Genomic DNA, 22273 nt, shown 5'->3' on the forward strand with positions numbered 1-22273 from the left:
TAATGTGCCTGTGTTTATTAAGTAACAACCGCATACCTCTCAATGCAGTGTCTGTGATCCTGTCTTTATTCAAAGAAGTAAGGGGTTTGAGCTGGTGCCTCAAATGCAAATCTCTCTGAATAAGAGAATCCATTTTGTCATTGTTTGTTGTATTGCCATTCTTTATATTACCGTTATCTGGTTACTAGGAATGTGGAAGGTTAAAGGTTAATGAGATATGAAAAGAATGAAAACATAATGATACAGTATCATTGTGTTAATCCATGGACAAACCTACCAGAAGAAAAAAAAATATATAATAATAATAAATGAATGGAATCCCCAAAAAACAAAAGCAAAAAAGTGTGGGTAAAACACTTGTAACCACAAAAACTGTTCTTCAAAAAGATTTACTGTTGGAACAACAAAAGTTGAGACCATGGAGTATAAAACAGATTTTATAACTGAATACACACTCACATACCCGCACCCCCCACACACACACACACACACACACACATATAAAAGGTTTGTCTCTTTTCTCCATTACATATTAAGGAATTCTTCAGAACAATATCACAGTGGATCCAGTCCTTTTTATAAAGCACCAAACCTATTTTCTTTGTGAATTCTCTTAGTAAATTTGGTTTTATACTTCATGGTCTCAAGGTTTATTGTTCCAATAATGGATTGTTTTGATGAGCAGACTTTGTGGTGACAAGAAATAAATGCAATAAGGGAGTAAAATGTCAAGTTTTGTTTGGAGACTGGTAGTAAATAAACTACCAGTAGAAAACATGCCCTACAAAAAGAAAAGCGATTGAATATGTTTAAATTCTGGGGAAGAGGAAACTACAGGAGACATGTTTTTTTTTTTTTTAATTCAAAAGTGTTGTGAAATTATGGGAAAAGATATGTAAAGAATATTTTTTGAATTTTTAAAAGAGGTGAGTAAAGCAGATATGGGCATGATTGAATATGAGTATTATAAGAACAGAAACAAAGCCTATGTAAAATGTTTTTTATGTTGTATGGATTATTTGGAATTAAAGAATAAATGAAATTATGTTTAATGGAAAATGGATAGCAGCAATGATATTAAGAAAAATCAGATGGAGCTCTTTAACAACCACCTGAGCTGCCACCAACTGAGGCAGGTGGGACCTCAGTTTAATGTCTCATCTGAAGAATGGTACACTCAGGAGTGTAGCACCCCCTCCCCCCATGCTATACTGCAGTGTAAGCAATTGATATACCTGGTGTGAGAATAAAACCCACACCATTCTGCACCAAAGGCAAGTATGCTAACTGTTACATCACCGACATAATGCATACATAAGGAAATGGTATGCATGGCCTGTAGGTTTTATTAACTAGATTTTGCAGATCTGTACTGTTATCCCCTCCAACAGAGAAAACCACTGGTGCATACTGCAGGGATCTGGAACTGTTGTCTGGTAGACATATGGTTAAATCAGTCCTGTGTGCACATTTTAAAACATTACCAGTGCAGGTCACTGTTTTCCACAGAACGCTCACTGTACTATGGAGAGTGGTTGTGATGACGTTGTCCAACCCTCAAAATAAACTATGGCCACATCCACATCAGTAACAATTAACAACTTTAAAACAGCCTTAACTCTAACATAAGGTGAGAATAACCTGTGAAAAGTCAAGTTCCACCTGGGAAGAGATTAATACATCATTTCTATGGCTTAGCATGTCACACTTTGTCCTTCTGCACTTCAGCACTTGCAGTACAGATTTACACTTCCTTATAGTGCTGGATTTACTCATGCCAGGCAGTTGCATGTAAATAACAGTAAAGATTTAAATAACTGCTACACCTACTTTTTCCTCGGTTTGTGTTTATAGGCCTGACAGTCTGGCCTACCATTGCCACACTACTGGGCTGTCGACATGTCTAATGTCTAGCACCTCACTCATCCTTAGACGGAGCACTCAATGTAAATGGTTATGTTACCTGGAAGCAGAGCATTTATAGTGATCATCATTCATTCATCTGCTTGGTTTTAGACTAACATTTCTTAGTGCTACCTGTCTTTATCCCAAGGTTTTGAATTTTGCACTTAAACCTCTTCCTTTTCTGTGGTTTAGAATGATGTTTTGAGATAGTGCATTTTAAATAATATTTGCATTTGCTTTTTTGAATGCTGTGTTTTGTATTTTTGGCTTCAGCCCTGAGTTACTGCTGAAATATGTCTGTGCTGAATTATCCTTTTTCATTCAATAAATACATTATCTATGTGGTTATCTGACTGAGTGTCTATTCCTACTTATCTCTCTGTCTGTGTAGCTATGTATCTTTTATCTATCTATCTTATGGATTTACCATAGAGAAACCCTCAATTTTAAGTATGCATTACATAAACCAATAAGGCATTAGTGTATACTACACATGCAATATATAACATGCCATTATATAATACATGCACAGCTGTACACATCAAGCAAGAATTAGTAAAACTTTTTTCATTAACTGCATCACTGAAGAAACCTGAATAAACAGATGTAGATCATGATTAAGCATTAACATTACAATGGACATCTTTGTCCAACAAGATTGTTAAATTGTGGAATAATGAGTCTGAATTAGCCAGTCCTAATTTGAGAATGTACAGCTAGGTTAAACATATGCATAATATTTCTAAGAGCCATCATATTATAAACATATAAGAACACACTTCCTCGTGTAACATCCTGGAATCAAATGTTTGCCTAAACTGATGCTTCAAATGACTTACAATATGTAAGCTGTCAGGGGTTATTCTCTATAATGGTGACATTTGTATTACATTTACAAAGGAATATTACACAAAACACAGTTTTACTGCTTCAGAAGAAAATACTGCTTTCATGTGGATGTTAAATTGCATAGAACTGCAGAACTAGAGTATAGCTGTTGAGATTCAATAATGTATTTGTAAGACAATTCGCACAACAGAATTTTACTCAACTAAAACCCCAGAATCTTTGGAATTGGCAGTGTGCTATCATTAAATTGTGCTTAAAACTACACTACATAAAGTTCATGAAAATGATATGGCTTATGTTTAAGCACTGAAACACAACATTTCCACAGAAAAAGATTATGAATAGTACATGTTACCAGTAATCGGGTCACAGCATGCATGTGTAAATGTGTGTAGGTGTTCTGGCTCTGTTCCATATATCTATGAATGAGAATGGTACATACAAAATGTACTGAACTGCATGTACAAAACTCACATAGACAGACGTGAAAACCTGTGAGAGATTGATGGATACAGCAATCAATAATTTAAAAAAATAATAGTAGTTAATAAAAAAGCATTAAGTGCAGTCAAGTTGTTCAGTATTCTGGAGGAAATCAGACTTCATAGTGTTAAAGGAAAAGACACCTGTATTCATTTTTAAATAATTCTAATCCCCACAGTGCATAGTGATTGTAATAACTCGAGCCAGCATGTACTTTTCCATGCTTTCTATGAATGTGTTGCACATAATGAAGTAATTTATTTTATAATCTGAAAACAGACATCATGCAGAAGTCATATGTATGTTTTCAATAGGTACTACAGTGCCAGCTTTGTTGAACAGCACCTCTAACCAGCTCTACCTGCATTTCCAATCTGATCTCAGTGTGGTTGCAGCAGGTTTTCACCTTGAATATAAAAGTAAGTGCTTTTTTCTATTATTTGTCACCGCAGAAGGAGATACATTTTAGTTACTGAATTGTAGAATGGATTATTACAAAACAAACAAAGTGTGCATTTTCTTAGGGCAACTGGGTCATTTGAAGTGAGCTAAACTGTTAATGTTTTTCAAAATAACAGAATTCACAGTAACAGTTACATTTGTATTACTCTTTACTCTGATTTTTTTGAGTTTTGATTACTTGGTATTTAGTTGGTGCATATATTTGTAATAGATGCATATATGTCCGTATGCATGTAAGTATTTATACACAAATACACACACATGAAATGTGTGAATACATAGATATTTGTATAGCTATTTAGGTATATTTTATTTTAGTGATGTAGTCTTGTGTCTGTGTCTGGAAAAAAAAAAAAAACATGATCATTCTTCCCTAAAGGCAGAAAATGACCAGATTATCATAAGTAGAAATGTGCCAGAGACCCCCACTCCTTATGTTAGCATACCTGATGTCAGTGTTCCATTGCAGAGGTAAAGAGAATGCAGATTGTGCTTAGTTATGCCCTCAGAATATGTGTGTTTGACCTTTGAAGGTTTGTATTGGCACATGGAAGTTCTTAAATAAATAAAAAATCCTGTGTGACAAGCTGTGAAAGGTACTCTGCTGCTATTGTTGGAGTACAAATGTTTGTTCTGTTCCTATCTGTTTTGCCCTGTTCCCTTTTCCATCTGGTAATGGTCTGAATGCTTTAGTAGTGTTGAACTTTAGAAGTGGAACATTAAGATTTATATGAAAAACATAACTCTGGAGAGTTTTTTATGGAAGATGATTAGAATTTTCCCTGTGTGTTTGTCACTATTTCTCTTGTACACCGAAGTTAATAAAAATGTTCTGTACGGTTAGTATTTGCAGGTAATAATTGTTCTTTTTTTTGAACTGCCAAGGACAGAATATAAGATTTGTTTAATGAACACTAACAACATTTTTGTCTTAGTTTTGGTTTTCAAATATCTGGTTAGACTGTTCTATTTGCTGCATGCCATAAACTAAGGACAATTGATTATCAGTGTCCAAAACACTGTAGAACAGTACTGGAAACTTGTACAGGCTTGTCTTTACAGGATATTTTTTTTCTGATTTCTGAAAATACACTGCTTTGTTACATCATATAAGATACAGTGTTAGTAATATTCTAGGCTCTGGGATTTTAACCACTTTGAGTTATATTCTAAAATACTGACAGACCTTCTTCTCTTGTACTAGTTACATGGAAGTCAGTCCACTGTATTTATTTAGAAATGTATTATGATATACTATGGTATGGGCTAGTTTTGACACTGTAGCCTTCTGTTCATTGCTTTTCATATGCTTTGCATACTCAGCTGCACAGTACACACATATTTCCTTTTACCATTCTGCAGAATTGGTCTTTTGTTACAATTGTATAAAATATCACATTTTTCCATAACAACAACCATGTCAAGTAATGTATGAATTGGGCAATCCTGAACTTTGTCCATAACTTTGTTGCTTTTGTCCTGTTTGGAACTCCTTGGGATGCTCATCTGCCTTGGATTTGATATCTGTGGTATTGCTCTGAGGTAATGGTAGCTAACTGTATTTAATAACAATGGCTTTGTTTTATTTGTATCTGTCCCTGTTATTTTGCAACATTATTTATTTATCTTTTGCTGACCAGGTTAGTTCCACTAGACTACTAGCCTCTTTTCAGGGGAAACCTGAGATGTTAATGCTTTGGGAAATGTGATCAGGGTAGAAGGTAACCCATACTTCTCGTTAAGTGTTATTGTTTAGATCCACCTAATCTGCCACTAACTCAGGTAGATGGCCATTGGATTAATCTCACCCATATTCTCTGTATACTTGTTTTGAAATGCTATTTATTATTTTTTCAGTATTGTTTCTTTCTCTTCTCAACATTGTTTTACATATTGTTTCACTTTAATTGTACTTATTGCTTAGGAAATAAACATGTTAATAAAAACTGAAGTTTAATAAACCAAACATTAGGTATTTCCCTCCTGTAGCCCTTTTCCAAATTCATTTCTCACCAGCCCATGTAATAACTATGCATTTAGCTCTTAATACAAGAACAATAAAAGTCTTAATAAATTATTGACCTAAGCTACTACTGCCTATTACTACAACTAGACCACGGAGTCCTATATTTTAGCTAATCCTGACAGGATGGATCTTCTGACAATCAGGAATCTGAAAAGCCTGACCATCCCTCCAGTCTCTAAATAACATCTCTACTATACAGAATAGAATTGCATTTCCCCTAGACATCTGCATTTCAGTATCTCCTAGTAACTTTCCTTTCAATCACATTCCATTTTTTGCAGAGCAGGATAAATAACAAACTTCCTCCTTCAACACTGACTGACATTTAAAGCAATAACCATTTCTTTCCTCCCGACCTCTGATTGATGCCACCTGCTGCCCCACTTGTATCTCAAGGCTCTCCACTTCAAATGAACCACACTAAGGCAAGAGACTTGCATCTACAGGCATGCAGTTCACTTTTTAGTAGCAGGTTACAAAAACCACAACATTTGCATTTCCTATCTAGGTAAAGATGTAGAATCTGTACTCTGTAGCCTACAAAGAGCTACATCTGTTCATCATATTGATCACTGTGCAGTAGCCTTAGCCATATGGGTTATATCCTGCCAAGGATAAAACAGCTGGCCAGCTTCCAAAGCATCAGGGTACCTTCCACTCACCCAAACCATTGACCAGCTTGAGTGGAGCTGAAGACAAACAATGGTTTGCAGTCCAAGCCATTTAGATCTTTCCTGCCACCAAAGAGCACTCCTCATGCAGGCTTTCAAGGATCAGCAGTCTGCTAAAGCTGTTCTATTGTTGAGTAGATAAGTTCCTTTTGGGGAAAAAACTTCCACTTTTTAATTTTTATGACATAAAGTGAATTTTATATGTAAAATTAATCAATTCACACTGGGGAAAAAGTGTTTTTATAGACTGCCATGAGACTTTTGCAACTTTTAATCAGAAACATTAGTATTACTTTTGTGGAAAAAAATCTGTTAAGTTATTTTTTCTGGTGAAAGTTATGTTCGTTTAATTTTGGGTTCTGGAGTTAGTGTTTAAATTGTACTTCACTGTATTATTTGGTGGAAAACTTGACTTTTTAAAACTTACCTGTTTCACAGACTACTGCTTCTGGGAATCAATCACCTTTTTCAACTCTACCATGGAGCAACCTCCCAATTCCTCTTGTCTTCCTTCTTTATTCCAAAAAAAATTTAAAAAAAATTACTAAGAAGCTTTTGCCATTTCTGAAGGCTACTAAAGTGCCTCTGTCACAGATGGATGACTCTGCTGTAGCCGATTCTGGTTCCTCAAACCAATCATTTTTTTTCTTGTCTCCCTCTGGTGTAGTCCCTATAGTCACCATAGATTGGAGATTAGGCACATCCTCTCCATCTGTTCAAATGCCTTGGTGGGCTAGGAAGAACCACAGTTGTTGGTGTTGGATGAAGGAGCAGGGAATACCTCTCTGCTTAGCCAGGCCAGAATGCTTGCACTTAAGGAGGTTTTCTTTGCCAAAACCATATCTGCTTTTTTCAGAAACTCCTGTCAAAAAGATGCAAATGATTTGATATATGTCTTCTTTTGTGTGTAACTGCAAACACAGAGCTTGAATTGTTGAGTTTGTAGACAAAGAATAATGCCACATAAAGTTATTGACAAAAGATGTGCCTATGATTCACATTGTATGCAGACTGCCTTTTGCTCTAGGAGAAAAGATAGAACAGGGGCTTAATCCATGGAATTGTTTACTGTGATAATTAGAGAGACCTTAGCAAAAGGGTAAACAGCATTGTAACTGCTGTGAAGAAGGCAAAGCCAGAATTTGCATAACTCCATAATATATCTGCATATGGATTCAGAGAGATCATCACCCGAGACCATGCCATTTATAGACTGTTGAAGAGTTAGATGCTATTATGCATAATCCAAAGTTCTTTTCAATGCTGTATATTAATTAATAATTCTTGCAAGTTAAATTAGATAAGACTTGTTTGAAACTGTGCACCTTTAATTCACACTTGAGCAAATATAGATTTCAGAGATACCATTTAGGATTTCTTCAGCACTCAGGTATTTCCGCAAGACATTTTATCTTGTAAGTATTGCTGATGGTATTTTTTCTCTGGGATATTGCAAAACAGGAGTATGAAAGCAGACTGAATAAGATGCTGGACAGTCTGAGGTCATGAAGCTTGAAGCTGAATAAATCTAAGGGTCAGATTGGAAGTACAGCTTTAAAGTAAATACTTTATCTTTTAACTGTTGAGGAGTTATATTCAGCTGACACAAAAGTCCATACTACAGTAAATATGCAGACTGCAACAGACAAATTCTCATTAATGTTATTCTTCAGGATGGTTCAATACCTAAGTTTATTCAATATTTATCAAGTATTACTGTACTTCTACGAAAGCTGCTTAAGCAGAATACAGTTTGGATTTAGTCAGAGGACCAAGCTAGAAGCTTTGAACGACTAAAGTAAAGTAAGTATTGCACCTACACATGAATATTATGATGTTGCTCTACCAAAACATTATAAATATATAAAAGACAAAAGAGTCTAGCTGGGCGCTGTCATAGTCCAAGATGTCTGACCTTTTGCCAGTACATTGACAACACTGACTGATGCACAAAGCAAATATTACATATAGCGAAAGGAATGATAGCCATATAATTTATTTGCCAGAAATCTCACATTATGTGTTTAGGAGGCATATTAAAGCTTAGACAGAGCAAAGACCAATGGAGAGTATTTTCAGGGAACTGCTGTCTAATACAGAGTTAGATTACAAAAATTGCTGCTACTTGTAGAAAATATGATGAAGAAGTGCAGCTTAAATGTTGAAAACGTTCATATATCGCTAATACATTATACATTGTATTATGACACATATATCAGTGACAGTTGAGAAACAGTAGGAATAGAAATCCAAAATGTCAGATTACACAGAAATGCTATAATGTCAGAAAGGGTGGGTAATGTAAAGCAATTCCTTATTCTTGCAGTTATTGGTCTAAAATATCCTCCTTGTCCTCTATAGCTCTCTCTTCTTCCTTGTCTCCTTGTACCGATCCTAAACTATTTGCATTCTCGTCTTAATACTAATCCTCCATCTTCCTCTTTTTCTGTCCTCTTCTTCTATCAAGTGACATTTCCAAATATGTTTCATGCCTCTTCACATGATGGTGCTATAAATTAATGGTACTCTGATTTAATATTGTATGTTTGTTGATTACTTGTATATTTCTGTTTACTGTTTTCTTTATGTAATATTGGAAGTTTTCTGGAGCTTTTATCCCTAGACCTCCAATGAAAAGGGGTAGCTTTCTGCCCAGTTGGACTATCCTAACTATCCCAGTAAAAAATGCAAGCAATACATAAATAAATAAATATCATATTCAAACCATTCTATTCATTTAAAGAAGAATAGTTCTGCACATCAGGCTTAATATTCAGAAAGGATATCATTGTCAAACCATTGCATCTAAAGAGTCATAGGCTTTTGAAAATACATGAGTCACATTTATGAATGTGTAATAGTAAGGATAAAGCCACAGAAGGGCCTCGCATGACAGTGCAAAGAGGGGAAATGGTGCAATATCATAATCTTTGCTGAATGCATAGAAATCAGTAATCAGTAAGAGGAACTGATATTTTATAAAATCCTGGAATTGTCATGGATGAAAGTGGGAATACTTGTTTAAGCATTAACAGCCATAGCTGTCTACTGTGTGTTAAATATTACTAAACAAAATAGCCAGAGTATATTCAACTCAATGATATAATTGCTTCATCAATGATTAATTATGCTGTTCTACTCTGTGTCGATTATTGGTCAAAATATAAAGAGATTACCAGCTCTGACAGAGATTATAGTCGAGTTTAATACAGAAGCTGCTGTTAACAAAGGATAATTAGTAGGGCATGTAAAATATCACATGGTAACTATAAGCAGCAAGCAAGGTAGTTACAAAAGTTTGGAAAGAGAGGCCTGAAATTCAGTTGACAAAGAACAATGGAAGAACTTCTATATGGCCTCCCAAGTATACAGCAAAGTCCAGAATGTATATGATTTTTGCTTGGAAGTGTTTGTACATGTATTTTTGAACCACAAGCAGACTTAAAAATATTTTTCTTCAGGTAGATAGCAAATGTTGGAGGTGCAATGGCAAGCTGGAAGGAAACTGGAGGCTTGTTTTTTTTGTGAATGTAATAAGCTGGCAAATTTTAAAAATTCCTTAAACAGTACTCAGTCACAAATGTTGGGGGAGCAAATGACTGTGACAAAGGAAATGATTCTTCTCACCTGGTCTGACTCTGTGGGAACAATATATGCAGAATAATTTTCAAGACGAGGACTTAGGTTTAAGGGGAGGCAAAAATTGAGCAGTTTATGTAATGTTGACATCAATAACAAATTTTAAAAAATAAAGAAAATGTATAATGCCTGAAAACATTTAATATGTTTTTTTTGTCTTAAGTGATAATTTAATAGAGGTGTTTAAGAATTCTAGGGGTTATTTTTTTCAGTGATATGACAGCATCATCAATGACTATTGAGCTCATTTGTGATGTATCAAGTCAAATGGACTGTCACTCATTATTGCTAAAGTACAAGAGTACTTCAAAGTTGGCCAAACATCCTCATATGGCAGTTATTGTTAGGAAGAAGGCTGACATAATAGCTCCCAATCTCTTTTTTGTTGCTTTGTCTAGAAAGAAGAATGCAGGTAACATAGTTCAGAAAGGACAGTTCAAGAGACACAGTTTTATGAATGAGGTACCAAAAACATATCTTTATTGAAGTCATGAAAATGAGAGTGACTCTGTGCCAGCACCTAGGTCAAAAGTTGCAAAAGTTAAAAAAAAAAAGTTGCAGATGTAATCAATAGTGCTACCTCATCATAAAAGTGTAAGGTGCTATGTTGTATGTAGGTATAGAGATTAAGTGAAGATACCTATCTAGAATTCCAGGAAAAGAGCTCATACCTGAGCGTTAGACAACTAGATCAGCTAGATTGAGTAAGGTGCAGTCAGTAGCTGTAGTGCAATTTACATTCAATCACCATGCAGCTACCATCATATCTGCAGATACAGGATGTGGCAGTATACCATATACAGAAAGATATTCTACTTTCCTGATGCTACTAAAGAGAATGGTGTACAATCATAACTGGACAGTTGCTACTGTATTCATTATGGTGCAATCATTACAAAACCACTTCAGTATCAGGACTGTACACTATGTATTAAATAAAAACAAAATCTGTGCCTTTGGGTTTTTCTGACATGATGGATTAATATAAAATAGAAGTAATTTATTTTTTATATTGACTTTCCCACCTCAGCCATAGTGACCATAAAGCTTCCACCTCAAGGTGAGGCTTTTTGTCCTTCAAATCTGCTGGGGTGAGGTGCATCAAGAGGGGCTATCAGACTGGCACATTGGCAGACCTTAGGCTGTTTATACTCTTGTTAGCATCCCAGCAATGAAAGTTTTTTTCTTTTCTTTTTTTTTGAGTAAGCCTACCTCCTCCCACCCACCCCCCATGTGGGACTTGAGCTACCCACATCACCACAAGGGCATTCACTGTCTTCTCATTCCCCAACTACTCATTTATGAGGACTTCTACCATGCAGTGGCTTGGTGGGCCAAAAGCCTACCCCTCAGAATATCTATGTCGTGTTACTATTCCTTTGAAGGTGCACGAGGAAGGTATGAGTCCCTCTCTACCCACGGCCCTCCCCCCAAGTAGGCGTGGCCATTCTCCTCTAACTGTATCTTAGTCGAACTTGGGTCACCTAGGATTTAGTAGGGCCTCTGTCCCACTATGTCACCATTGCAAGCTTTTTACAGCTACATTTTTGAATTGCTGTATGAAAATACAAATTGTATTGAACTATGGGGTATCTTCCTATTTTAATTCAAGGGTGAAGGTGTTCCATACTTGACATGTTAATTAGTATAGCTTAAAGACATAGAAGTAATATGGGTTTTGAGTCTTTTGACTAGGTGAGGGAAAGTGCTTGTGATTAAATGTTAGAGGAAGAACAATTCTCCCTCTGTGTCTTACTCTTGACAAGGTTTACACACTTTGATCATGTGCATTATTGCAAATTCCTCTTCCTGTACAGATCCAACAACTAAAGATTCCAAAGAAAGTAAAAGAAGAAAGGAAATAACTGACCAAATGAGGGAAATGAGGATACCCACACAGATCTTAGCAGGCATGAAATAGAAAGGAGCATTAAGCTGCACTCTATGGACTTGATTTTAAGGGATTTCTCCCTAGGGAAATAGTTATAATTTATACATGGAGACCTTGTGTGCCTAGATGAGTCAATAAGTTTGTGTTGTGATATCAAAATGCTACCCATGGACACAGGGTCATTTCCTGTTCCAAAATATGCAAACATGGGTCATCTCAGTTTTTATTAATTTTTTTTCTGCACGTTTTGTCCACTGTTGTATGGAATATCAACAGTTTTTACTTTTTTAATTCATTATTCAGTAAAATACAATATAATTTGATGTAGTTGTTACTTTACTAACATCTGGGGGAAAATTATTATCCCTGTCAGATTTCGATTCAGAACTTGTAACAAATCTTCACTTAATAGAGATATTGGAATCGTGCTATAGAAAATCCTGCACTAAAATTAACCTCACCTCTGCTGCTTGGATGACTAAACTGTAAACCCAGACAAGAATAGATGCTGCTGTCCCTTCAGATAGAAATGGCTTCCTGTTAATCACCCAGAATTAGATGTCTAAGTATAACTCTGTTATCTTTCAACGATATTACATAACTTGGTTACATGCAGCGCAGCCAGCCTTTGAGCTTGGCTGCCCACGCATATATACTAGTAATATATGTTAATACCAGAGATTCTCCAGTCCCTGTGTGACTTGGCCCCACTGATGTCCCATGGGTTTTCTCAGGCCTCCAGACAAAGTATAAAATCAGTTTCTTCCACTTCAGCTTGTAGCAGCAAAATGAATCAAAGCTCAAAACACTTACTAATTACAGGAGCTTGGAGAAAAGGAGTAATTCAAAAACCTAATGATATTTTTAATGTGGGGAAGATGAGGGATTTCTAGAGCTAACACAAACTGATCAGAAAACATCAATTTCCAACTGTATTACCTCTCTCTGAAACCAGCAGATGTCACATGGTATGTCTGGAAAAGATGTTTCTTGTTTATATCTGTATGCCCCTTAGAGGAAACCTATGCACTTAGCATTATTTCTGGTTTGTCTTCATTCAGTGAGAGTGCACACATATTATTCTGAAATTCTGCATGTTGTACCATACAATGCTTGAGGAAGTCATCGGGATGTTAAAAGATGAGATTATCTATAAAGATACTTTTTCTCTATCTCTAGCATCTTTACATAAATCTGAGCTGGAGGCTTACTCTCAGTAAGAACTTGCCTTGTACTCTCCTCTCATCAAATTGCTGCAGAGCTATATTGATCTTTTCAACCACTCTAGACGAAGCCTTTTACAGTTTCTAAATAAAATCCAGTCCTCTGTGATGGAAAGCCAACAACAATTAAGATCTCAAAGGCATACCCCTACCTATACTTGTCAAAAGCTTTTGTAAGAGGTACACAATGGGTTAAATAGGAACCACTTCCATTGCAAGCATGTTTAGTTAAGAGCAGAGCCCTCCTTATAATGTAAATTCATGAAATGGCACTGATCCTGATGTTTGTTTCAATCCAGGACATTCTGCAGTGCTCTGCATTGTGTAAGGACATTGGCCTATATGAAGCCAGTTTCGAGTGACACTTGTTTTATTCTAAATTTATGGTGTTTTTTTGGTAATATTCATACCTGACAACTTGACCTTCAGATATCTCCACCCTCCCGTAAACTCCCTGTTAATTCATTTGCTTCTCAGCAGCTTTAGTTTCTTCAGCAGAACTCAAAAGAAAATATTTTTTCTCCTTTCTGTGAGAGTCTGAGTAAAGATAGCCTCTTCATGAGTTACTTTTTATTACACATTGTGCTGGAAGGACTGGTAAATAGATTGAAGGTATGATCTGAAAGCTGTCAGTACACACCACCTCGCCTGTAAGATCCTAAGTGCCGCCACCTGTTGTACTAGTGTCACTGTATGGCACACCAAATTGTCCTGGGGTCTAACTGCTAGATTTGTAACTGTACTAGTGGGTAAGATCATAAAGTTCTAGGCAGCAGCAGTGCATTTTGTCTTCACTTGTAAAATCTCTTTATTGCTGCATAGTTTGGATCTTTTAAATGTTATTTTGGGTGCAGAAGCTGTTGTCCCCCAGTGAAAGTGTTTGCCTTTATCCTGCTATACAGTTGCTCCTTTAATGTATCTCAGAGAGTGCTTATGGTATGGGTTTCAACCAAATTACTCTCTTTATACCCCCTTCTATAACTTACAGATGAATTCCACTGGAGCATGCTGTTTTAATAAATCCATACTCAGTCACCACAGAATAGGAGGTGAAATGACTGGTGAACTCAACCTCAAAAAAGAAGTATTTGAACAGGTAAGACCCCATGGAACTACGTCACATACCTGCACCTATCAAGTTATAGAACTAGGCCAGTACAGGCTGCATGAATTTACTCTGTCCACTCCAGACTAATGTATGAAAATAGCTCACTATGAATCTAAAAATGTAACTCCATATCTGCCTATCCCAGACCTTATGAACTTGGCTAGAGAGAACAGTATGTACTTTTTACCAGCATTTATATCCTTTGACCCACGGAGTTATTAAAGTGTATGTCCATTACAATGACTCTCACAGCTTAGATCAAGACTGAGCTAAAAGGATATATAGTGAGGCAGTGTTGACAAAAAAAACTCAAAATAGCTCCTAAACCCAACCATTTCCCCACCACGCAATTTATCATACCAGGCATCCAGTGTTTAACTATCAGAATCAGAATCACATTTATTGGCCAAGTATGCATGCATACGAGGAATTTGACTCCAGTTTCAGTGACTCTCCAAGTATGAATTTCATAAATGACATACATACAACTACTGAGAACAAGACAAACTGCACACACGCAACTAGTAAGAACAACACAAAAAAGTAAATATACATATACATACGCATATACATACAAGGTGCAAAGTGCAACTCAGTGCAAGAAATACCTAAATAAACTCCAAAAAAAACAAGTATTAACAATATGTAAACAATACTGCAGAATCCTCGGAGGTTTTGGAAAAAGACTACCCCAACCTAATAGTTATGACTTGATGGCCTATGGAAAAAACTGTTCTTATATCTGCTTGTTTTGGTGCATATTAATCTACAATGCCTGGCTGATGGTATTAGTTCAAAAAGATGGTGGTCTGGATGTGAAGGGTCAGGGATAATCTTTTCTGCCCTTTTCATGACACTAGAATAGTACAGGTCCTGTAGGGAGGGAAAACTAGCACCAATGATATTTCTGGCAGACCTGACTATTCGATGCAACCTATTTTTGTCATGATTAGACAGAGATCCAAACCACACTGTTATGGATGAGCTGAGAACAGACTCAATGACTGCTGTATAGAACTGAATCAACAGTTCCTGTGGGAGGCTGAACTTCCTCAGCTGTCGCAGAAAGTACATTCGCTGTTGTGCCTTTATCATTTAATAATTTCTGTATCATTTAATAGTATTTAGTATCAGCTGACTAGGCCAGCAAAACTGCTATCCCTGTTGTTTTCCTATAGAAATAAAACTTGGAAACTACTAAATAATTGTCAGATTTATTCAATTTGAAAAGCTTAGTGGGTGGTAAATACACATCGTAGATAAGGAGAGTGCAAGGGTGTACTGAGTACTGAGTACATTTTTTTGGGAGCATCGTATCAACATGGCTTTTTTCAGGTCATATTATGTCTGCAAGTGTCTAAATAAATGCCTTTAATAACAGGTACAATATTGATAATCTACAAATAATATTTTAATATTTTTTAAGGAAACCAGCTGAATTGTTACTCACATTTATTAGGTTTTGGGAGGCGCAGCATTTTCAGAGATATGTCCATTTTTAAACGATAGCTGTTCAAGGGCCTATAGCACTAAGGGCTTGTGAATACAAGATGGAAATTGCTTACTACATCCCTGGGAGAATGTCAGCATTTTTTTTCAAAAGAAAAAAATACTTGACAATCTTTACTTGATTCCTAAAACCATTTATATCGGTTGGTATTACCATATACCAGTCATCACATGTAAAATAAAATAAAATAAAACTTAAATATATTGAAAGAAAATGTGATCATTTATCCTACCAAGAATTTACTATGGTTATAAGAATTAAGGCCCAAGCAAGAGCACCATTTCTCCTGATAACCTGAAGTTCCATTTATAAAAGCAGAATATCTTAGAGTGTTGAGGCTCTGAGAAGAATTTCCACATAAGATTTTATGCAAAATGATGTATCCACTAATTATGCAATAAAACTGGCTTACACAAAATAGAGGCAACATACATTCCCTAACTGCAGGACTGCATTCATAACTATTTGCAAATCGGTTGTATCTTCTAGACATGATGTTTAATCTAACACTAGCTGATGAGGTATCTGGTAGAATACTGGCTATTATCTTTGTGGATCCAGTAACCTTTCTCCCCTAAAAATAGAAAATCAAATCAACGGTAGCATTCCCTTATGAGATTCCCTCCAAAATGAGGTCTCAGAACCCCAAAGTAATCATTACTTTATAGTGGCATATTGTTACCTTGGCGTTCTTGCCTTCGTTAGGTTGTGATTAGTAAAAGTAGCTGTATATTCAATCACAGCTGTGCAGCAACCTGTCTGACTGATATTTCCTTACTGCCCCTAGTTTCATTCATGAACAAAGTTGGGTGTTTCCCTCTTTCCTTGTATTGCTTCACCTCCTCTTCATGGTTGCAGTCCACAATGTACTTAATGAGAGGCTCACAACGCATAAAACTACACCAGCAAGGAAACCTGCTAAAAGGAAATTTCATGAATAATATCAAGCATTTTCTAAACTTGGCCAGTGTTGTAGCCCCCAAAATGGCTTGATTTTGGTCATGTCAGCTGATCTTATGATGAGTCCACATCTTTTTTATTAATACATGTCTGTGTATTGTGAGGGGTTTTAGCCTAGTATTTTTTTTCTTAAATCATACCACCCAGCCCCCCTACATATTAATGTGTCCATCCACTGTCATGTACCCATTCCCATCAAGGAGCTTCAGATTCCACCCATCCCAAGTGGGAAGCAGAACCCACCAAAGCTCCAAACAGAAGAACTACATTTCAGAAATGAATATGACGAAACAGGTATTACCTTTCTGCAAATAAACATTAGCTCCTCTTCTTCCCTCATGCCTTCTTAATTATTTATTTTGTTTTAAAACACTAGCTTAGCAGACAGACAAAAACAGCAGTACTCTCATATGCATCAGAGCCTCCCCTACTCCAGATTTTATGAAGGGAGCAGGATACCTCATCAAATGTACATCATCATCAATAGTGAGAAAAAAGGGTACAGCTGATTGAAAATCAGTTTGATGAACAATTTCTCATGCTGAGATCACTGTGTACTGGGGATCAGGATCCAGGGATTTCCCTTTCCCTAGTGTAGAGCAGTCTTAGTGTTGGTATATAGGGGGTTGCCCCCCTGGAAAAACACTGGTTTAATGTTAGTTTTGATCTTTTGTGGATCAATCATTTGGGGTCCATTATTTCCATGCAGACGTCCTTACATGTTGATGAGATATCATGCTTATGATACAGGTTATACTTCGCCCATATTCCTTCACTCTGCCTTTGGCTAGAGGAAATAACTAAACTTAATCAGATATCCACCTTAAGATGTAAAACCTATACCTAACCCCTGCTACTAGATTCTATATAGTATCTCTTAGTACTATAACCAATTACATTGCAACCATATTTTCTATATACCTTTGAAGATTCCAAGGTCACATATGCAGACACAGCCAGGCGACTGCAAGCAACAGAAAGAAAAACAACATGTCCATTTGTAGTAATGAGCGTTGTAGGACGGTAGGCTTATTTTTGCATTGTGTTGAGAAACAGAACTCATCACATTATTGCTTATCCAGTGCCATGTGTCAAGGAAAAAAACTTGCTGTGACAGCTTAAACAATACCTAGGAATGACTCCCTGTAAAAAATACTGGCAAGGAACTAAAGTTATTTGTGACAGTAAACAACAAATCCAACTGAAGTAATGTTCAGTCAATTAAAAGACTTGTCCCCTGTCATAGATAACTCATCAGAGGATATTAATTTAAAATTTCTGTTCAGGTAATTCAATTTCCAAAATAGCAGTTTCATGGGAAAATCCTTATAGATCAGTATGTGTGCTCACGGATGCATTATCAGTGCTAAATAGAGTCTTAAAATACACATATTTTCATAATGAGAGTTCTTGCCTTGTACAAACAGTGAAGATGTATGACTCCTTTCAAATCCTTTGAATCTCACCAATTACTCCTTCGCCTACAGTATGGGCACCTTGTCTCACAGGCTTGCATTAAGGTCTGGTAGGGCACTTCTTTAATCTCAGGAACAGCACTGCTATGGTCTTAATATAAAGAAACATCCCACTGCTAAAGTTGACATTCTACTCCTGCTGTGATGCTCAGTCTTTACTTCTTTCTTTTTAATTATAAGACAAATTATTTGCTGAATTCAACTACATTATTTCTTCAAATATTTCTAATAAAGAAAAGTTATATAAGGCCTTATTTTTTTAATGTATCAGCATATAATTGAGTTATATCAGCATCCATTGCATTGACAGTGTTAGATCGTTCTGAGATAACTTGCATCTGATACAAAAGGAGTTAGTAAAAAAGTGTTTTCAACTTATATTTGCATGTAAAATCTGTCCTTTGGAGCTTTCGTTTATTGTGTTTGATAACGATTAGCCCCACTGAGCCGCTGGTGATTTTGCAGCAGCAGTAGGGATAAGAAACTGCCAGCAGGACAGATAGAACATGCCCAGCATAGAGTCTTTGCATAAATACACCAAATACAACAAAGCATTATCTTATGTGTCAATACGTTTAAAGGTCCTGACAGCTCCTTCTTAAGACAAAACAGCTTGCATCTGTAGCAAAGGCATATTACTGGAAAGCACTGCCTTTGAGCTTTCTCGCCACAAACTGGTTCTGTAGAATATTTATTTTATATTAAAGTGCTAAAGAACATCATGAAGAAGTTTATATATAATTTTATCAGGGATACCTGTTGTGACACAAGATAGGAAAAGTGCATTGGCATTGGTTTAGGGTACCCCCTAGGCACAAACATATTTTCTGTATACCTTTGAAGATTCCATTATCAGATATGTAAAGACAGGTAACTGCATACAACAAAAGGGAAAATAACGTACAATGATAGTAATGATTGTTACAGCATGTTAACTGGATCTGCATATCTCTAAGCTTTAGGTATCAAACTCGGAATGCTCGAGGGTCAGATGAAAATGAGACATATTTACCTACACACACACACACACACACACACACACACACACACACACACACACACACACACACACACACACGGTTTCGAGTTCCGGGATTTTCGAGCATATCAGTGTTTGATTAGATAAACTTTCATTTATCTAAAATAGACACCCCCCACACACACACACACACACACCAATTACATTCTATCTCCCTGTCATGCAAACACACACATACACACAAAACTTAAAAAGAGCTCACTCTTCACAGACACACATGCATGCACACAGACACATGCACGCACGCAGACACACACACACACACACACACACACACACACACACACACACACACACACACACACACACACACACACACAGACGCCAATTACATTCTCTTTCCCTGTCATGCAAACACACATACACACAAAATTTAAAAAGAGCTCACTCTTCACAGACACACTAGCATGCACACACACACACATGCACACACACACACACACACACACACACACACACACACACACACACACACACACACACACACACAAAAAGCCATCCACACACACACACACACACACACACACACACACACACACACACACACAGAAAAAGCCATCCATTCCAATGGAAAAGTTAAGGGAATAAGGAGGAGGTGGAGCTAGGTAGAGCGTGCCAGTATTTTGCTGGGACTAAGTAAACTTTTTACAGTGATTCCCATTCCATTAGATTAACATTCAGTATTAAGGATACTACCTTTAGTGTATATTATCTGTGGAAAGAATATATAAAGCTCTACCTAACTTTAGAACAAACTTTCTATTCAATCTTAGCAGTCCAAAAAGAACTGACCCCATTACAGAGCCCTGTGAAACACCATTGGCAGCTCCATCATTATTTATCAGATGTGTATGAAATATGATAATAATTCTAGTGCCGGCTCTGTTTTTACAATAGTCTAGTCACACTTCCACTTATTTACATCTGCTGCTAACTAATAGTTAACCTGGCAATGTGGTAGTCTATTTACACAAATGGGGGAGTTTTTTATAGTAAATGTAATGTTGGAGTCCTGATTCAACCGTCTATATCAGCTGTCAGCTTTTCATTTGCAGTCTCTCTTTCTTATGGGAAATGATCAGGTCTATCACATAGGACAGAGCCTGCATAACTTTCCATTGTGGTTTGTAGGACCGCAGCCACCACAAAATAGTTTGATTAATGACTGGTTGACTTTCTTTAATGAAGCCATAGCAAGGGTACCTCCCCCTAACATTGTCTATGTAACATTTTTTCCACTACCTTGGTTCTTAAAGGTGCCCAGATTAATTCAAAAGAATGTTCTTTCTCTATCTTTTTGTCTGTTTTCTCCTTTTTCTCATAGAAATATTGTATGTGGTACATGAAACACATCAATGCCAGTGGGATAAATAAAGATTTTAATGGCAGTAACCTTTGGTAACACTAAGGAGCAAAGATCTTTGCATAATTTTATTGCATTATCGATGCTGTCCTGTGTACCTTTGTCATTCAGATCTGCTGTCTATCTTGAGTTTGTAGATAATCTCTTGCATCCCATGTTAAACATTCTCTGTTGAAATCTGATGGGTAAAAAAAGATGTGATAAAACAACTTGATGAGTTTTGTTTACCTTGTACCCCTTTATCCTCCAAAATGTTTGCAGAATGTGCCAAATTCTTGGTATCACATCCAATGATGTTATAACAGCAGAGCTGTATTGTTTGTATACAGCACGGTTTAAATTACAAACTTTTAAGATTATTCTTCAAAAAGACTGCATGAGGTTCTATTCTAGTAGAAAGAGCAAAGGCCAAAATGTAGGCTTGACTAACCTCCATGTGGGTTTTAATTAACTAGAGACAAATAGCCCCTATTTTAACTGACACAGATGGTCCTATATATATATGTATATGTATATATATATATATATATATATATATATATATATATATATATATATATATATATATATATACCATGCAAGGACTCAATTTAAAAAATCTTCAATATTATATTTCCTCATTATCCTAAGAAAATATAGACATTTTATTAACTTGATTTTCTTTACTGCATGCAATGATGATAATGACTGTCCACAGAATGTTGTTCTATGTTTGTCGACCTCAATTAACTCCAGCCTGCTTAAACACTCTGATTTAGGTCTGGTAGGTAAAGTTTCAGCATTGCATTCCACAATTCCATAAACACTTTGTTTAGTAAAGGTTTCCAGAAAATCTACTCATAAAATCAGGATTGCTGTCTATTTTTTGTATAAGAGCCAAATGTGCTGAGTGCCTTGATGGAGAACACTTTGTTTTCAGTAAATGCCATAACAACCCCATTAGTTTTGGAGGGACCATCTAGTGTAATTCCCCAGACAATCTTTCTGGCTGTGTAAATGTTTAAATGAATTCATATGGTGCAACAGTGTTGAATATCTGGCCACCATCAATGGAAACGTGGAATCAAACTACAGTGTCTTGGATCAGCTAAGCATCACAAAACTCGTATGTTATGTGTGCCTTTATTGCCATTACTGAGTGGAATAACAGGTGGCCACATATGCCTAACCTGCAGTTTATGTCTCCTAACCTCATTTTTGGGACTACGACTTCTACCATATATAATCATTCTTTGTGACTGTGGGTACCATAGCAAAAGGAGGAGTGGGCAACTCTGCTGCATTCTTTGCCTGGCAGTTGGAGAAATCTTTAGTTGTCCTGCTGCTCTGGTGCCTTTAGTTGTAGACACAAAATTGAAACTCCTCCCCATTATCATTAATATTAGCATGTATAAGTAACCTCCTTACAAGTGTAGACCCATTGCTGGATGCATAAAAAGAGAGCAGAATATGATGAGCTGCCCATTTAAAGGCCTTTTGTGGTGTACAGGGGATATTTTTTCATGAAAAATCTATAGCAGTCCTCATATTTTCTAAGTCTTCACAGCATAACAGGTTCTACAATAGGCAGATGTGTTTTCTTCATAAGCAGAATGTCAGGAGTGCAGCTTCCCATCTGCTTCTTTTATAGGATTGTTAAACCTGCTAATATTCAATATTGACATTTTCA

At 36.4% G+C, this 22273-nt stretch overlaps 1 protein-coding gene across 1 annotated transcript in view; it reads left to right on the forward strand.

Annotated features, from left to right (window-relative positions):
- LOC122792903 (CUB and sushi domain-containing protein 1-like) overlaps positions 1-22273 on the forward strand; it is a 4548980-nt gene that overhangs the window by 1859332 nt on the left and 2667375 nt on the right. Inside the window, exon 26 of the mRNA XM_044060461.1 lies at positions 3552-3656. Within this exon, the coding sequence (XP_043916396.1) occupies positions 3552-3656 (105 nt within the window). The remainder of the gene's footprint in view (positions 1-3551; positions 3657-22273) is intronic.

This window comes from Protopterus annectens, chromosome 2.part0, assembly GCF_019279795.1.
Source record: "Protopterus annectens isolate FY-2018-M chromosome 2.part0, PAN1.0, whole genome shotgun sequence".
In the NCBI taxonomy this organism is placed as follows: domain Eukaryota; kingdom Metazoa; phylum Chordata; order Ceratodontiformes; family Protopteridae; genus Protopterus; species Protopterus annectens.